The 19,072-nt window shown below is 40.9% G+C and overlaps 2 protein-coding genes across 14 annotated transcripts in view; both read right to left on the bottom strand.

Annotated features, from left to right (window-relative positions):
- Window positions 1-3,572, bottom strand: part of OGT (O-linked N-acetylglucosamine (GlcNAc) transferase) — a 32,869-nt gene extending 29,297 nt beyond the window's left edge. Inside the window, exon 1 of one of the 2 annotated variants that reach the window (XM_082323468.1) lies at window positions 3,253-3,572. In XM_082323468.1, the coding sequence (XP_082179594.1) occupies window positions 3,253-3,289 (37 nt within the window). In that variant the 5' untranslated portion in view covers window positions 3,290-3,572. The remainder of the gene's footprint in view (window positions 1-3,252) is intronic. The other variant, XM_082323469.1, reaches the window with a different exon arrangement.
- Window positions 3,573-3,925: 353 nt separating this feature from the next.
- The window catches only part of TAF1 (TATA-box binding protein associated factor 1), a 33,782-nt gene continuing 18,635 nt past the window's right edge, over window positions 3,926-19,072 (bottom strand). For 6 of the 12 annotated variants that reach the window (XM_082323456.1, XM_082323463.1, XM_082323460.1 and 3 more), the window contains 17 exons: window positions 18,026-18,239; window positions 17,592-17,757; window positions 17,212-17,423; window positions 16,856-16,964; window positions 16,551-16,649; window positions 15,648-15,825; window positions 14,193-14,260; window positions 13,681-13,803; window positions 12,509-12,601; window positions 12,349-12,433; window positions 11,771-11,838; window positions 11,573-11,689; window positions 8,582-8,707; window positions 7,181-7,279; window positions 6,747-6,897; window positions 5,795-5,972; window positions 3,926-4,716 (listed from right to left, as the gene is read on the bottom strand). In XM_082323456.1, the coding sequence (XP_082179582.1) occupies window positions 4,500-4,716; window positions 5,795-5,972; window positions 6,747-6,897; window positions 7,181-7,279; window positions 8,582-8,707; window positions 11,573-11,689; window positions 11,771-11,838; window positions 12,349-12,433; window positions 12,509-12,601; window positions 13,681-13,803; window positions 14,193-14,260; window positions 15,648-15,825; window positions 16,551-16,649; window positions 16,856-16,964; window positions 17,212-17,423; window positions 17,592-17,757; window positions 18,026-18,239 (2,303 nt within the window). In that variant the 3' untranslated portion in view covers window positions 3,926-4,499. Of the gene's footprint in view, window positions 4,717-5,794; window positions 5,973-6,746; window positions 6,898-7,180; window positions 7,280-8,581; window positions 8,708-11,568; window positions 11,690-11,770; window positions 11,839-12,348; window positions 12,434-12,508; window positions 12,602-13,680; window positions 13,804-14,192; window positions 14,261-15,647; window positions 15,826-16,550; window positions 16,650-16,855; window positions 16,965-17,211; window positions 17,424-17,591; window positions 17,758-18,025; window positions 18,240-19,072 lie in introns of all 12 variants that reach the window. The other 6 variants (XM_082323462.1, XM_082323457.1, XM_082323459.1 and 3 more) reach the window with 3 other exon arrangements.

Below are 19,072 nucleotides of genomic sequence, written 5' to 3'. Positions count from 1 at the left end.
TAATGAGTAAAAATTCCTTCATAGAAAAAAAAATTGGCCTTGGAACAATATCTGATGAGAGACAAACACACACTTCAATGATTATGCAACTGGCCTACAGAAGGAAACATTAAACAGACAGGGTACAGGAAAGGAGTTACTGCTTCTGGAGGCTTAGCTGAAATGGGAGTGACAAAATGGTTTTAGTATTTAAGATACAATTGCGGAGATCAAAACACTTAAATAAAACACCACCTGTTTTAGATAAAACATCCTTAAGTGTGGAAAGGAAATAAAATTTCTTACAAAGCATGGTTCTGTATTAAAATATAGACAAGTGCAGCTTGGAAAAAATCAGAACAGTTCATTCTAGAAAGAAGTGTTGGCTTTCAAATTCCGCCAATTTATACCAATGACTCTTACTATTACAAGTTTGATTACTGCAAGTATCTCTTAATTTTCCTCCTGAAGTCCAGCATTTCCAGTACTCTGCAGTCACTTAATTCCATTCATGAAACGCTTCCCACCTGGACCTACAGAGTTCTAAAATTTTGAATTTAAATGAAACAGATAAATCCTTCCTAATACAAGGAAGCACCTCAGTATCTGAGTACACATATTTTTGCAGTTAGGTACTACAAAAATCCTCTGAGACTCTTTAACTCTTTTGTAAGAACTTTAAAGATAGCAAAATAATCACAAAGATATTAGGTAGAGTTACTATCTAGTGTTTATTTTATGAAATTGGGATTGATGAAAATCATTTAAATTACTGTCAAAATTGCTTTTTTAGCACTAGCAGGTTTTGAAGGTAAGATTGCAAACACTACATGTAACTAAAGTTGTTTTTCCAGATAGTACAGTCTCTGTCAGTGCTAAAAACTTTAACTGTTTCACAGTAAGCTGTAACTAGCAAAGCTACTCACTTTCAGATACTTGACAAATTACTAACCAAGTATCTTCATCCAGATTAGACTCCTGTTTTCTACGAGCCTAGCTTAATAGTTTTCCAAACCCTGACTAAGGGAAAAGTAGATTTCAGTATCTGGTTAAACCTACTGGCAATAAACAGATACAACTGTTTTTAAACATGAGAATCACAGCACCATTTATGAAAGTCCATGGTGCTGACAGTAATAACGATATTGGAGTACCAACATGCTGCTCCTCACTCCCTCCTGCCGTTAACAGGCACACAGGTGTAGGTTTAGCCCCTCTGGCAGTCAGGGTATTTTCAAGTTCTGCTGATGGCACAAACACAAGGAAGCTGGATAGAGGAAGAGCGTGTCCCATGGACCTAACTGAATAACTTCTTCTTCAAATAAATTTCAATGGTGTTATTAAATTTCAAAGCTAAAGCAAAAAAAAAAAAATCAAAACAAACAAAAAAAAAACCCCAAAAAACCCCACAACCAACCAACCAACCAAACCTGAAAGTTTAGACTTAAATTTTTATGACCACTTGGAAAGAACCTTCGAATCGTTATCTAAGTGCTACATTTTGCCTACTTAAGCAGAAAGTGAAACTGAAGTTGCAACTCCCAAGGCAAGAGAGAAGGCAGTGCAGAAATACTGTATTTAACACCTGGGAATAAGAATTGCTAACAAAAGCAAGAAAATAAGTGAAACGCTAAAATTTTCTTTCATTTATCAAGTCTCTTCACAAAACAAACCCCCAGAAAAGATAAAGCAAACCAATCCCTCAGTGTAAAACAGCCAGTCATCTACCTCCAAAAAAGTATTTTAGCAATGACCCTTGAGAAGTTCATTGAAAAGTAGAAGGTGGACAGCTATATCACAAAGTTCAAAATCAACTAAACTTTTAATAGAAAGTTGGCAGGAAGAGAAGTTCTACAGCCCAAAGAATCCATAACACAGCCATCAATGGTTGCTCACTGAATCCATTTCTAAAGGAAATAATTGCAGTGAAGAGTCACAGCCAGAAGAATCCCTTATCAAGTCTTGCATACATGAATTTATGTACCTAGGCTAACTTGTGCTACATGCTTTGACTATGACCTTGGAAAAGCCTAGTACATGCTATGACAACCACCTTTCCTGAGATTTCTACAGAATACAAGCAAAATAAAAACCCACACAGAACTGTCGCAAAGGTACCCAAGGCCATTTTTTTTCCCAGAAATAACATCCTAAGCACTTACCATATGCTCATGCTCAACCTTACATTTAGATAAAATCTAGGCCCAGACGGGAGCAGTTGCCACCTTCATCTGGGAGGCCGGGGTGACAAGGAGCACAGGGCTCTCCCCAAGCATGCACATGTTCTTTTCACCTCCACAGATCAAAGCTGTAAGAGGATGCTGCAGCCTCGCTGACTAGACATGCAGTTCTAACCGAGGAGCAATGAAATACCGTATTGCAGCACTTAAGCCTCTCCATCTCTACTTCTGTATTGCTACCATTTCCCTTCGCATCCCTATCTCCGCATTGCTATCAGATCTCTTTCTCCATAGATCCTATTTTTTTTTCCTACTTCTCCCAGACATCGTTTTAGCTTTTCATACTCTTCCTTCCCTCTGGTTACAGAAATCTCCAAAAATCTGGGGGATAAAGCCGTGTTGTCCTTTCATCCTTTCAGTAATCAGAATACTGCTTTTTCTCGTTCTACAGGGAAAGTGAGATTTCTCCTCCCTCCAGCCCTCAAGTTCTGTATCTGTAAACTAAATACAGGACAGGATCTTTCTTGGCTAGAGCCCACTATCTTACTGTCCAGAAAAGCGCTGTACTTCTCGGCTATGCCACAGAAGACCTGCTCCTTAAGTGCAGCGAGATATTCTGGACCAGTCAACGTGCATTTTGGGTCAGGTTTTTATCCTCCTTCGTCCTCTACAAAAACGCAGTCACCTGATAGTCGGATAAATATAGCAGTGAGAGAGCACCGCACTAAGAACTAATCGTGCCGTGCTCCCCCAAGAGCGGCTCGCAGGCTGCAGCCGGGAAGCGCCGACAGGAGCCCGTCGAGGGACGAGCCCGGGCCCGTCGGCGCCCCGAGGCGAGGGGAGACGAGCACAAAGGCGGCGGGGGCCGCGCCGGGAGCCACCGCCTAGCCCAGGCCGCCGCTTCTGGAAAGTTCCGCCGGGAGCGGGCCCGGCGAGCAGGGAGCGCCGCGCTCGGGGCGAGCCAGGCGCGGCCCCGGGGGACGCAGGCCGCCTGTGCGGCCCCGGGCGAGGGCAGGGCCCGGCCTCCGCAGGGCTGCGGCTGCGGCGCTGCCGGCCCCCGGCGCGCCCGTCCCCGCGCGGCAGGTCACGGTACCTGTGCTGTCAGCCACGTTCCCCACGGAGGTCGCCATCGGGAGATGGGGCCAGTGAGGCTCTGGTGGAGGCAGCAGAAGGGCCGCGGGCGCGGAGAGGCCCACTCGGCTGAAGCGGGCGGCGCAGGACCGAGCTGTCCGCGATCCAGGCACGCTGAGGCGGCGGCTCCCGAAATGGCGGTGGCGGAGGCAGTAAATTTCCGAATGGCTGCTGCCGGAACTAGCTCCCCCCGGCAAGTAGTCCGGGCGGAGCCAGCCAGCGGTCCCCCATGGAGCCCCCGTGCGGCGGATGGACCCCTACCGGAACTTCGTCCGTCTCCTTCCACCAAGCCCGCCCGCCGGCAATCTCATGGGCAACCGAGCGCAGTCCGGTATCCTTCCGCGCAAAGCCGTTGCGACAAACGCAGCGGAGCCGCGCGTGCGCAACCCCCCCCCGTCGTGCGGCTCCCCCGCGCACGGCGCCCGCGCTGCATCCGGACGCCGGCGGCGCAGGGCCTGGCGGGAAGGCAAGGCCGGGGGCGAGCTACACCGGCCGCGGGGAGACGGCGGTAAAACCTTCTCGAGTTGTACCGACGTGAACCCCGTTTACGGTGCAGCAGCATTTCGTACGGAACTCCAGGGTCTGCGCGTGCTTTCCAAGTGCCTGAAAATGAGGGATCTCCTGTCAATAATGAACCTTCCTTAAGACTCAAATTACCAAATTCTGATTTCTGGGACTAATTGTAATTTAAAAAAAAAAAAATAGGGCAGCTGTTTACTGAAGTATTCAAAGTAGTTAAGCAATTTTCAAAACCAGTCTGGGGTAACACTTCAGACACTGTGTTCATGCTGTGGTCCCAGAGAAAAACCTTCCCTTTATGAAATGAAAATTGTTTTATAGTTGTTCATCAACAGCAGGTATTTTATTCTGAACAAGCATTTTTTTTCCTGACAGACGTGCATGTATCCAACAGGCCGTTATTTATGAGAAATTATTTTACATCTATAAAGACTGAAGAACAAACCATACAAATCTTCATCTGCATTCTGGAACTAGTACAGGCTACAACAACCCAAAACCATAGCAGGGCATGCTTCTCTAAAGCTTATTTTTCACCATTTACTCAGATAACATTTTTAATAACTCATTAAAATATTATATAAAAAAATCTACTTCTCGTTAATACAGTCCACATTACACTGTTCCTCATAGCAAACTGAGGCAAGAGAAGTTGAGGAGCCCAGGATGACCATCCTCAGGAAAGGGAGTTTATTCATCTGAGTCCAGGTCACTGTCTCCTGCAATGGAATGAAAATCCTCACTGTCTTCCTCATCCTCAGACAGATGGACCTGACTTAATACGCTTGGCCCGCAGCGCTGCTGTTCTTCCTCTTCCTCTTCTTCTGAGATCTCATACCCTCCAATACTGCTGAAACTTGTATCTCTTGTGTTGGATTTTGGGTCTGGTTCTTCATAGCTGCCATAACTAGAAGAAAGAAGATACTCTTACCATACCATCATTTCAAATCAACTGCATTCTGTATTTAACTCCTGTAAAACGTCCCTGGCTTGAAGTCCTTGTGGAACACTCGGAACCACTGTGCACTTCAACTCTGTCAATGGCCACCTTTTTAAAATAAAAAAGCAGTTCTGATGAAACAATCATCTACCAGCATCCTCATGCCACTCTGATATACTCAGGGCAGGAAAAACAGGTCGCTCCAACACCTTCCATCTGTCACCTTTACTGCAGACAGGAAGGCAGACAGCCCATTCTCATCATCTTCTCTAGCATTTTCTGCTGACTATTGTCAAGGTACTGGCCGGACCAACCATTTGCCTAACCCAGCACTGGTACAATACCTGTACAATACTGCCTGTACGAGAACTTATTAGGCAAATATCAATAACAGCATTAAGGGACTGAATTCCATGAGTAGAAAAAGAACAGAGAATCTAATGCTAATACTCTACAGAATGGCCAGAGAAAGAAGAGTAGGTCAGTACTGTCTCAAGTGAATGCAAAAAAATAAAGCTGATATTGCTGGACTTGTCATTTTCTAATAATGGAACTCCTTCCAAAATGCAGAATACGCATATTCCTATTCTTTTGGCCTTCAACTAAGCAGTTTTCTTTCAAGTAAGGAAATGCTTATTCTTAGAGGAAAAAAAACCAAAACAAAAACAAAACCAGAAAACATGAAGTTAATCAGCTAAATCATCTTTTAACTGCAAAGGCATCTTGTAGTTTCCAAGACAACCTATAAAAACCTTTATTTGTCCTGCCTTCAAAAACCACTATGTACAGGAAATCATCTAACTTACAAGAAAGAATGTTTTTTTAATTTAACTAACATTTTTATCAATGAAGATTAACAGCAAAACCAAATTTCTGTTGATAAGAAGTAAATTGCAATTATGGTAACTATGGTTGCAACACTAAAAACAGTGACAAAATAACATGAGATATTCTTCAGCTTTTTATGATAAACACTTCAGAAATCTTTAAGAGAAGGGACTTTGTTTTGAAGAATTGTTTTAACAAGATTCTCGGCTCTAATTACCTGATATTACTGTCCTCCATAACATGAGATGTCTCCCCACCATCTCCTTCATAAGACATCATGCTTTCTTCATTGTCCATGCCCATTCGTGTGTTCTCTTGAAGAACATGAGGTTGTTTAGGTCGCACTGCATTGGGCTCCACATCTGAGTCACTGCCACTCTCACTCAGTTGGATAGCTGCGTAATAAACCAACATTTGGTCATAAATCAACAGTTTTGTCCAGTCAGTTACATATGCATTGTCTTTGTTTAAAGGCTACAATACTGACTGTAAGGAATGTACACAAAGTAGTGTCTCCACAAGGTAGCAGAAAGGGTATCTGGGAGGTGATACCACTTACTGAGTACCCAATTCTGATGTTATTTCAAAGCAATCTCATTACCACCATTACTCGAAAAGGCCTTATTTGTTTGTCTACTCTGAATAATTCCCCCTTCTTCCCCCCTAATAATTTTCAGAAGCCATTTCTAAATACCACTATAAGTTTTTCTGCATGGCAAGTTTTTTAGTAAAACAGGGAACCTCCAGGCACCTCTTCCAGTTCTTCATAAATTCATGACACTGCTTCATATCAAAATAAATGTGCTTTTACTAAACTGCCCATTCCTGGCTCTGCACACCAAATCATAGTTCCAGTCTTTTCAGAACCATTTGCAGTTTCATTTTATGAAATACAATCGACCAGATCTTGTCTTAACTCTGCTTTCCTTTGTGTCCGTACTTACAGCACTCCTATTCCACTTTGTTTTCATTTCCATTTATGTTCATCCCGTTTTCTCATCTTGCCCTTTGTTCTCTTTTCCTTTTTGACTACTAGACCACCTGGCCTACATATCCCAATTATGCTCTACGCTCTCTACCGCATGTTTTTGTGATGGAATCATGAGAAGATTAGCTGGGCTTGTGAACAACCAGTTCTTATTCAACCTTTTATAAAAAAGGACACCTACATGAGAAAGGATTATCTCCCTCTTCATCACTCCCATCATCATCATCCTCTCCATCTGACATGAGCAAATCTTCATAGAGGACACTAGCCTGGGGCTGCTGGGCTGATCCTTCTTCTTCATCAGCAAGGTCCCCATCTGCATCTTCAACTTCCTAGGTCATACAGAACAGGGATAGTGAAGATCAAAACATATAAACTACTGCTGCCATTTCCAGCATATGCCTATTATTTATCACACCGTTCATTCTGAAGTATTCACTCATTTCATAATGCTAAGATTTTAAAACTACATTTAAGAGTCTAGCTATTGCTACGAATACTGCTGTCTTTCAGGGTGGCAGACACAGCAGACAACCCTTATACTATGGAGACTTCTACCACAAGTATTCAAGTCAATACGTAGACTGTGGCTGGGATTTCTGTAAATATACTCACTGGGGCTGGAGTCTTAGGTTTCCCATCATCATCCTCATCAAACCCTTCAATATCTACGTCAGAGTCTTCCTCGCCCAGCCTACCTCGCCCCTGGCGCATCTGAATGGGGAACACAAATAGCAATACCATTGAGGAAGGCACTACTGGACATAAACCAAAGGGTATGACTGACATCTGGACCACAATGATGGGTGTGGGAGTACTGGGGGGGGAAAGACAAAAAGAAAAATGTATGTATATCACTCTCAACGCAAGGATCCTTTCTCTTTTTATTCCAAGATCAGAGAGCACAGTCTCCACACGCTTTTACCCTGATGTGCTCATCCTTGAAAAGGGAATCTCCAGCCTTACAGCACCACAGTTCTTTGTTTACCTATTACTGGAAAATACCACTAGATCTTAAAAAGTGCTTATTTTCACAAAATATTTTAAAAGCAGACAGTAGTTTCCAACAAATCTTTTCCTGCCCTTCTCTCTCCTCTTCTTCCCTCAGTCACCATGAGTCCAAGGTAGAGAGGACATGTAGGTACTGTCCCAAAGACTATAAATTGAAAGTCTGTAGAAAGCTTGAAGACTTCCAAATCTAGAAGGCATTCTCAAAGCTACAGACAGCCACAATACTAGACGGAACTATTCATATTCAATCTCTGTTTGTCTGGATAGCTCAAAATAGCGCTCACTAGTCTTTCTCGTACCACCTTCAGTCTCATGGCCCTCCTCACCTTCTTCCTCCTCCTGGTAATTTATTTTCATGGTCATATTACTTCATCTCCTTCTGCTATTCCCTCTCCTCCAACATCTTTTTTTGTTTAATACAGAATAAAGACTAAGAAAAAGTATTCTGCAGTTACTGTAACAAGTTCATTTATAATGATTTAATACCTTTTACCCATCTGCTTTTTTTTTCTTTTACAACTATAAGGAATCTACAGTGGCAACCATCTCTTCCTAGGTGTTTGTACAGCTTCTAGTCATCACTGGATGCAACCATAATAATCTAATTATCATCTTCCAAATCTGTAGACTATACTTCACCATTTCCCTATTCAGAATCAACAACGGATTGCATATTATCCCTCTGTAGCATGAGTCACCAGGTTTCTACTCCCAGAAGTAGTGAAGCAAACAAATATCTGGCCTGAGGCAGATTCTTTTGCACCTTTTGATTCTCCATTCTTTGTTTTGCAGTATCTCAATTCCCAGTGCTCTTTAAATTTTTCCTTTTCCCTCAGAGCAGTCAAAATGAAGGAAATTGCATAACATTTGAAATGGATTCCCTTCTCTGCTTGGGAAACCTGCTGATCTTTGTCACCTGTTTCCTACAAAGTAATTGCCTCCTTTCAGTAATTTGCTTATACAACCCGACTCTCCAACCACACGAAAAAAATGGAGGATTCTGACCTGAGTTCCTCGCTTCTCTGGGGTAGTGATGGGAGTGTCCATAGCAGACAAATTGCTCTCATCTTGATAGACTGAACCATCATGTGACATACTGAGGGAAGTGTTGGTATCATACAAATCAGGTGGCTAAAGTATATGTGGAAACAGGAGACATAACATTCTCAGGCACTGAACTGAGACTAGAACAGTATCTTGAGAGGCAAGACTGGGATTTCAGGACTAAATGCAAAATGCATTTTTTGGCATGGTGTTTGTATTATTAAACACTGTTTAATCAAAATAAGCTATTTATTCTTAAAGAATAAACATGGTAAAATGCAATGGCTCACAACCTCAGGTTTGAAGTTTGCCAAATAGCAGATTTTAAAATAGAAGTCAGTACTTCTATGCAGTGCAATCCTACAGAGGCCAAAATTGCAAATGGATTCCAAAAGGATTAGATAGATTTATAGAGAACAGGCCTCTCTGCAGCTCTTAAATACAATGGCTGATGCAACACCAGTTTACGGTGCCTGAACAGCCAATTGCCAGAAGCAGAGAGGCTTCACTGTAAGAAGGATAACTGTACGTTTGCATCCACTTACTTCTGGTCCCTGCCAGAGACAGAATACTTGATTACATCAACCTTTGGTTTGACTCAGCATGGCCCTTTTAATTTCTATTCCTACAATGGAAATGGTGTTGCAAGCACAAATGCTGCTGTCACAACTGGAAGAAGTCTATCACATATGAAATAGCAAAGCTTCAACTTTCAATCAATTCTATATAAATCACTGGCTCAAGAGTCCCTAAAGCTGACAAAAGCAAGAAAAAAGGGGGGGTTGGGTAGCGTTCTAAAATCCAATCTGTAGTTTGCATGCCATTTGACCTCTGAAGAGTTAATGAGGAACTACAGATTAGGATTTTCATAAAACGCCCTTATAATACACAGTTTATATATCAAAACAATCCTGAAAGTGTTAAAAGCAGCAGCAATATCATTTAAATTAGGCAAAACAGCCTTCCTAAGAATTTAAACAGACATGTAAACCACAGACAGCTCTCTGCTTGCTGTATTTGCTTTTTATATCCTGGAGTCCAACTCCTGAAGACACATATGGGGAGATAAATATTAGTCATCACAACTATATTTGAAATAAAGGGAACTAAAGCCAAGCAACCATCACCAGACCTGCCATCTGTGACAAGTTTGGGAGTGTGCGAAGCGGGAGCGTACCTCCAGCCAAGAAGCAGAGGGAAAGGGTGGCCTTCAGATGGCAAATTCAAGGGAGAAGCTCAGGAAGCTCTCTCCTTTAGCAAGCACAGAGAAGGAGCAGACAACTATTAGGCAGTTCACTGCTCAGGCCTCTTTTCCTCTCTCCTGATCACCAACTTGGAAAAAAATCAGAACAGGTAATACTGCTCTTGGGAAGGAAACCATCAGATAGAGAGAAGAATGACATTTTTGTCCCTCATTCTCTGAGGTACTGGGATCATCCTTGATTCCATCTAATCTTCCTTTAAATGTGTCATAGATAGTTTCAACAACTAATCTCCAAAGACTCCCTTGCAGCCTGACACTTACCATTGCTAGGAAGGTCTTTTTCCGTGATACTCTGTTTCAGTATTCCCACCTCATTGAATTCAATCATCATTCCTAGCAAGTTCTTTCTAGCTTCCTAAAATGCTACATTTTGGGGGGAGGTTTTGTGGGGAGAGACGGATGGAGGGTGTTAAATATTGCCCCAAAATTGTTTGTAGCCTGCTATCCTGGCTCCAGCCATATATTCTTTGTATACTTATTACCTAAACAAATTTTAAACTCATTTTTCTCATAAAAATTATCTTTATAAGATCTTAAATAGTTCCTGAACTTCAAGCTCCTCTTTTCTGCTCTGACTTTACTAAAATTAAATGCAACTTTCCAGACGTAATCACACCAGACTTGCACAGAACAGAAAAATTATTGGTCTACAACTGGGATGAACAACTGCGAAGAAAGCTTTGCTCTGTCTTCCTACACTGGGTATACAACATTTGAATTTTGATCATTCAGTTATTAGCAGAGATATCTTTCGAAAGGCTTTTGAACTTTAACAGTTTTTCCAAATAAACAAAAGGCACATCTCAGACACTAGGATGACATTCCCTGAACCATTACCTAATTTATCAGGCAAATTCCAAAGGCAATTTTATTTTTCAGGAATGAACTTGTCATTCCTGGTGAAAGTTTTTTACCAATGTTTTTAAAAACAACCAAACAGCTCAAGGCAAGAAGCATTTAAAAAAAAAAAAAAAGTCTAAATAGCTTATAAAACTTTGCCAAACTGTAAACACTGAAAAAGCAGTCTGTTATACAATCTTCAGCATTGATTATGCTTCCAACTTGGTCTATAATACATAAAAAATAACTGACAGACACAATTGTCTGCTATAAAATAATAATGAAGAGTAAAAAATGTTACTCCCATTAGAACCAAAATAAAGAAATTTAAAAGAATCCCACCAGAGAATGCAGAGGAGTCGTACTTTGCTGACCATATTAGGCAAGTTTCTTTGCTCACAGCAATAAGCCCTTTCAAAAATACCTCCACCAAACAGCTTTCTGGCTTCTTCTCAGCACTACAGTATTGATGTTTTTTCCTCACATTCTCCTTACCTTTTCACTGCTTGCTTTCTGAGGGTTTCTAACTGCTACACTTGCACAGTCTTTGAACTTCCAACCAACATTGAGTTGTACCTGACTGTACACAGCTCATCTTGAGACCAGTTTTGCAAGTTGCTAGGGAAATTACCTTCCTTGTCTTAGGTATCTCACTCTTTGAAGCATCTTAACCACTTCTCATATTTATCCTTAAAAAATAGCTGTTAGCACACCATCCAACAAGATACTCTACTAAAAGACAAACTGCAGACAGATGGAGAACAGTAAACAAAGAGGCACCTCTAGATCAAAGATCCAGGAGATTGAAACTAAAAGAAAGGAAGTGAAAACTTTGCTTGGTCACTTGCCTGTGGAGTGTAGGGACCAGGGGTCATAGGATCAAGACTTTCCAGATCTGCCTCCTCTAGTGCTGCTTCCTTAGCAGTAGAGATATCTCTCTCAAGTTGAGTCAGGTGCTCATCATACTAAGAACAAAGAAGCTCGCTAAGGTTGCAGAACAAAAAATTCAAACATACAAAAATATTACAGTAGAGTTGTCCACATACCTCAGCTAAAGTTTGATAACAGATGTTTACAATCTCCTGAGCTGTTTTTGTGTACTGACTGTCTGGCCCTGTAGTAAGAAACAAATCTCTTTATGCATTCTGACATTTGCTCAGTTCCAGCTGCTGAGACAGAAAGACTGGTTTTGGTTACACAGCTCTCATGACACAGGTGCCTAAATCCCAACACCTTCTGATCTAAGGAGAAATATAAAGCAGGGTTCACATTCAGCTAACAAAGAGCAACCAGTTTGTTCCAGTATTAAAAATATGACTTAGGAGATAGGAAGGTTGTACTCTGTCAAACTCAAAGCAATTCCCAGGAACAAATCACTGAAGCAGAGATGTGTACTTAACAAGTAGAAAATCCTCCCCAAATGTAACTGCCCCATTCTGCACAAGATGGTAAATAAAGCACCATGTGACAGTGAAAATGCCACTGTTTAAGCATCTCTTTTCTCAGCAGGAAAGGAAAGCAACAATCAAGCTCAGGATTCACAGCTTCAGGCTTTGACAGCACTACAGAACAGGTGCCCAGATGTATTCATTTAAGTACAGAAGGCCCTATTTTCACCACCTACCATTGTACTTAATGCTGTTGGCAAGGATGAGGTTAACATCATCCAGGAAAGTCTCTCTGTTCTGGTATTTGTGTTTGGAGATATTCTGGAAGAGATTGTCACCCATTAAGTAATCAAGTCTAAACATCTCTCAAGCGGCTGCTCAGTTCAAACTACACACCTTGCGGATAGTCTCCAGATCCATTGGATTAGCAATCACCTTGTAATAATCAGGAACAAACTTTTTGTTAACTGGATGATGAAATGGCCAAGACTGAAGGAAAGAAAACAGACAAGTTTAGAAAGCTTCTGTGTAGAATTTTTTACAGTTTGAGCTACAAATTTCATAAATCAAGTCTCCAGAACTGATTAACACTCAAAATGTATGGGAAGTATTTATCACAAGGCATCTTGAATCCAGTCATTTAGCTTCAGGAGGGACACAGAAAATGGATCTACCAGTTGGATTTTTAACTAGGCCTGTTGATACCTGTTTGACAGTAGGACCATGTAATACAAAATAATAATCATACAAAGGACTTTTCTATTTAATATCACTGTGTCCTTCACAACATAACTGCAGCGTCCAGCAAGAGCATTCATTGCTTGTACAATAAACAAAGAATATAAACCTAGGTCTGATCTCACAATGGGGGCTATATATACCAATTTAACAGTTCATCATGGTGCAACAGCATAGAAAAACTCTACAATCTGTTTCTAAACATCAGAAGTGAGAGAATTGAACCAATGAAGTTTTAAAGAGGACAGGCATTAAGCCCTCTCTCATTCAGTCTAACCACTACAGGCTTTTGTTCCTTATTCCATTCAGACACAATACACGTTATTGATGAATGACACTGAAGTCCTTATCTGTGCAGTTTTATTTGGTAAACTTAAAGGTTTGGGTTTTTTTAATACTAATAAACTAGTACAACACTGGGTAAGCCTGATCAATGAGAAATCTGCTTGTGTTTCGTTTGCACCTGAAAACTGTACCTTTGCAGAGTGCTTCGAGATCTACCAAAGCAAGTGCTATAAGCAGGAGAAGAGTAGGTTTTATAATGACCATGCTTAATGAAGATCAGTGACTTCATACTAATGGGAGGCTGACACAGGCACTATCCAGGAGTGAGAGCAGCAGGAAAAAAACCTGCAACCCAGCCTTCGCTTCCAGACCTTTGCTCCAGTGAAGGGGGTGAGTACAGGTGTGTCTGTACTAGTCAGAAAATCACAAGCCAGCACTCTTTTTATTTGCAGTGCACTAACAACCACAATGTAAATGTACAGCCACAGGACTATGATCAGCACATTTTGCACATCACACACACACACTCTACTCAAGCTACGTACATCTGGAACTGCCATCATCTTTTGAGTGACAATGTTATCCAAAATGAAGGAAAAGGCCACTTGATCATCATCATCCAGGAGGGGATTAATTGCTTTTTCTAATCGAGCCAGTTTATCTTCCTTCTGCAATAAAAGTAAGGAACATCAGTGGCTGACCCTAGATTAATAACTGCTAATATCAGGATACTCAGTCCCAAAGGGACTCCCATTCACCTTTATATGAACACACTTGTAAATAAGGAGGAATAAGAGCCTAGATATAAGCCAACATACAAGACAAAGTAACTAGAATAACAAACAAGCATCTGTTCTCTGAGAAAGACTCCAGTGTGAACTGTTTAAAATTGTAAAAATTCAAATGCAGCCCGGGGTGGGGGGAGGAGTTCCCTTATTCTTCTACTCTCCTTAAAGACCTGTGTTTTGCCTACTCATGTCCTCTATCCTCAAACTCCTCAACCACCCCAACCATCCCTCCCTCTCCACTCTGATCACAACTCATTCACAAGACTTGCCTCTTTTAGCTTTTCATCACACAGGTCCAGCATGGACTGAGATATCTGTGTCAGTGAGTGTTTTGGCCCTGCAAACACACAGCAAGTACAGTGAGATACTCCAGCCTGATTAAAAAGGCCAATTGTGTCACAACATGAATTAATCTTAACTCCTAAAGCATCACTGATTATATATCTAGCACAGTTGGGAGTATATCCTCAAGTATATTCTCAATACACACAATTACTAAAGATTAGTACGGATTTTATATGAGAAAAGGTTATTTGCAGCAAATATTCTGGTATACATTCTGTTAAGGTTTGGAAACCCTATGGGAAAGCAGCTGTGCCTGTGGAAGACTGGCCTCTAAGCCCTCCACCTTTGCCAAACTTTCAGAGTATAAGTCATGAAATTTCCGTTTCCTTCACTAAATCCAGTCAGTGAAGCAGAACTGCTAAGGAAGGCAAGATGGACATTTAAGGAATATTCAGAAAACCACAGCTTTAAATAATGTTATGATTCCTCAGACATGGAAACAAGTATTTGCAACAGAACTATGAAAAAAATCTCATTTATTAGGATAAAACAGGGACCTAGCTGTCAAAATAATAAAAGGAAGCAGTAAAGGCCTAAAACCAGTGCTGCCAGTGTCACCCTGAATGCTGCAAAGCCCAGAGAGACTCAATGCAGCTGGGAGGTTTTTTTTTTATCTGTCGAATGAATATTTTTTGGACAAAGACCCTTCTATCAGTGGTCAGAATACAGCCAACCTACAGTTGCTCAATGAACCAGCACTTTTCCCCAGCAGATGTATGCTCTACAACAGAATCTACGCTTTTTGGTTTTTTTAAACTAGCTTTCTGACCTTCCCAAATGGGGAAAAATTTATTGCAACTAAGCACCAAAACATGCAAAATCATTACAGTAAATTCTACGCAGACCTGCATGCTCCAAGGCAATGGCTTCAAAAGGTGTGAACTATTCCTATTTGTATCGAAAGATTCATTCACTAAAGCATAATATTGAGAAAGTAAGTTCACAAGTATCTCCCCACCCATCCATGTCTGAAAGCAAAAAGGAAGGACACTCATAATGTAGTCTACTGAAAACAATGTTTTGCTTAGCTTCACCCTATATGAAGGGGATATGCAGGACTTTGCTTCAGTGCAGTTTGACTTAATACATGCACCAGTGTCTTCAGTCATTGACAGGTCCATAATTGAACTTACTACATCACAGTTATCATTTAGTTACTGTTAAATGCTAGGGTCCACTTCTTTCTTATTTATGAATTAGCTCATTAACACTGATGCAGTCTATCAGGTATATCTAGAAAGAGATATGTTTATTGTTGCCATCTGACAGTGAATTTATTCTGCTTTTCTGTTGCTTTCATTATTTCTAAAAGATCCACACCTCATACATGTACAACGTATTAGCAGAAGCACAGTTTCCCTGAGTTGTTAATAGCCTACCATTGTATGTCGCACTGTTCTTAACAATTAGTTCCAGATGTTCTCTGAACTCTTCTCGGGATGGGTACTGCCGCTTACGAACATTTTCACGCAGGGTTTGTAAATCCATGGGCCGAGTAATGATCTTATAATAATCTTTGACAACTTTTGGATTTACAGGTGTATGAAAGGGGTATGTCTGAGGATGAGAAGAAAAAAATGAATGCTTATTAACACAGTACTAGCACAGCTAATCTCAGTGTAACCTCCAGAGTTGAATAGGCACTAATGTATAAAACCTTTACACAATCAGTTCCTTAACTGCACCAGGGAAAATATGATAAGCTCAGCCCCATGGTGGCTATCACTTTCTTCTACAAAATGTTCTTTAATACCATTATAAGAAGAAAAATCTCACAAAGAATTCTGAGATGGTGTTTTTGGTTATGCAGCACAAAAGTCAAGAAAGTGAACTTTAAATTCTCATTTCAACTCAAATCTTCCATTTAATCTTTTGATTTTGCAAGTTTCTGGTAAAATCTGGTCAGAAACAGTGAAGTACACAATTTTCTCTAGTGCCACATATATAAAACTACTCCACATTGCTACATCGAGCGTTATGCATCTTCTTCTGGTTTTGTTGAAAAAACAAACAAACAAAAAAATCACATCCCAGGCTTTCCATATGTTTCCATACAGAACTATTCAACATTATTTTCTGATGTGGACATTTTCATCTCGAAAAGATTCTGAGCTGAGATAACTTAAGAAATAATGAACACCAACTGTGTGCAGGGCAGGGGGGAAATGGGTGGCACATCACTCATCTGAGAAAAGCCTAGTCTAATTTTGGCACGTACAACACAACCTACTTCAACCATACTGCTTAAGACACAGGGTTTTGGTCTCATTGCTTAAACTTACATTAGGAAGATCCCTTATGTCATTGATGATGCCCTCCAAGATGGACGACAGTGTCACCATGGGATCTGTTCGCCGTCGGTGGATAGATTTATGAGGACGCTGAAGAAATCAGAGGCAGAAAAATTAAGGCAGTTCCAAGATGCAAAATATTTACCCACAGAAATCTTAGGCAATTTAGTTTATTAATTTACTGGGCAGGTATCTGTGTTGCATGCAGAGGATGCACAGGAGTAGTAAAGAAACTGGCCAGTTGGCACAAACAGAAATAGAGATGCTGCAATCAGCTCAGTAACACCTTCACTCACATTCAGATAATCACAGTGAACGGTTGTCCCTACTCGCCGCTTCTTCTTTGGAGGAAGCTGCTGTTTAGGAAACTTCAGGACCAGTGATTTCCTGCGAACCTCATCCGCACTAGGTAAAAACGAAAAAGTTTAATACTTTCTCCAGCCCTCTTACGAATCAAGACCATTCATCCCCCAGTATATTGGCTCTGGTCCCGTCTGCCATAATACCAAACACACAATCAAAATACTGTAGTAATAGTCTATGTAAAGCCCTGTCACTTTATTCCTGTGATTAATATACATAGGAGCATTCTGCACTAAGCTCTAAATTGTTTTTTCTTACTACCCATCAGTATCTCTGCTTCTTCCCTTACCTCTCAATCAGTTGTTTTCCCAGGACAATTTTTGTTCCTTCTACTTTGATGAGTTCTTCATTATCATTGTGAATGACTGTTTTTTCCAGCTCTTCCTCCTGCTCCTCTGTCATTGCAACAGGATTAGAAGGTGGGGCATTTGTTTGGTAGTAAAGAGGGCAGAACTTATTAGTCCTCATATGGCCAATTGCACCACATGCTCCACATTTTAGCTGCAAAAATATAAGAAGGATGACATATCAGAATTCATACATAGGCTCCTAGTTTAGAGGCAAAGTATCATTAAAATCCTCTAGTCAGACCTTTAGTACATCACTAGAACAGAAAATTTCTCCAATAACTAAGACCTGTTAGCATGCTTTACGTATGGATATGCTTACTTTCAAGTCTGGACGCTCTTTCATTTTCTTGGGCTTCTTTTCTGGAGGGCCCTTGAGTTTCTCTTTTTCTTGGTTCCGTTTTAACCGCCGTAATTGTTCCTGGATCCTGCGCCGCTCCTTCCGCATTTCCTCACGGTGCTGTTCGTCAAATAGAGCAAACTTTCGTCTGGGGGGAAAAAGAATGAAACAAAACAAAACACACAAGTTTTTCATCTGAGTTGATGATTTACCAGGTACTCTTCTGCCAGGTCAATCACTGCACAAAATTCGTAATACCCTCCAAATGGACAGCCATTAACTCTCTAAATATATACAATTACCATGCCAGGCTACTACATTCAATTCTACATTTCTTCATACTGCCAACAGAATGAAATAGTCTACAGGCAAAGTTAAAAAGAAAAAAAAAAAGAAAAAAATCATGTAGGTCTTACATGAACTCTTCATCCTTGGTAGTCCGTATTCGGCAGTAGGCATCAATAACAGCAGGCTTCCGAACTGTCTCGCACCTCACATATTCTTTCCCATCCTCATCTCTAAACGTGCGATAGATTTTGAGGCGGCGGCCAGTGGCAGAGGAATTAAGGCTGGTTACAGAGGCAGTGTCATCATCTTTGTGAGAGTTTGCTGAGGCTCCTGAAGCTGATGCTACAAGAGAGTGTTTTATTTACTTTTCATTTCTTTCATACTGTAGAAACATCATTGTTTAAACACAGCATATAGTTTTGGCTTAAAAACTTCCAAGACACAAATCCAGGAAAACCTGAGCAATAGAAATCTTTCCCTTGCTTGTTCATGTTCTATTATCATGACATATATCAATCTGAAATAAAGGTAAGCTACTGAATTATCCACATGGATTATAAAGCCAGAAGGAACAGCTACAGTCAAAAAGGACCCACAGGTGCTGAAGTGCAACCTGTAAGGCAACTGCAACATGGCCCTGCAGACTGCTTATAGTTACAGTGGTTTTGATCATAGGTATGGAGATTTAGCAGAAGCTGAAAGTCCACAATTATCCAGTTCTCCAACTAGTGTTACAACCAGTGAGCTAACTTGGTCTCATGTGACCACAGAATCTCACAGAATTTTCCAGCACCATCCATAATTTTGGTTGAGAGATTTTGTTCAAAGTAACACTGGGTATCTTTTCATAAGGCAACAATCATCAGCAAATCTTCCACATATCCCTTACTAAATTATTCCAGTAATTATTTAATTAGTGATTTATTCCCAATCTGGGTTTCCAACAGCAACAATAATGTTGACCCAGATGCAGCAGAGCTCAACTTTGCTCATACACATGCAACAAGTAACAGTGGCCATGAGCACCGTCACACAGCCAAAAGTTCATTCACAGATCAAACACTTCTACCTGCCAGTTAGGGACCTGTCAGATTCTCTGTTGGAATGCACTGAAAATAAACACATTTCCAAGAGATCCAAATCTGGCAGCTGCCCAGTTACCTCCCAAACACACT

The sequence above is a fragment of the Platalea leucorodia genome (genome assembly GCF_965183815.1).
Source record: "Platalea leucorodia genome assembly, chromosome: 10".
Taxonomy (NCBI): Eukaryota; Metazoa; Chordata; class Aves; order Pelecaniformes; family Threskiornithidae; genus Platalea; species Platalea leucorodia.
This window is presented reverse-complemented; position numbering and strand designations above follow the sequence as displayed.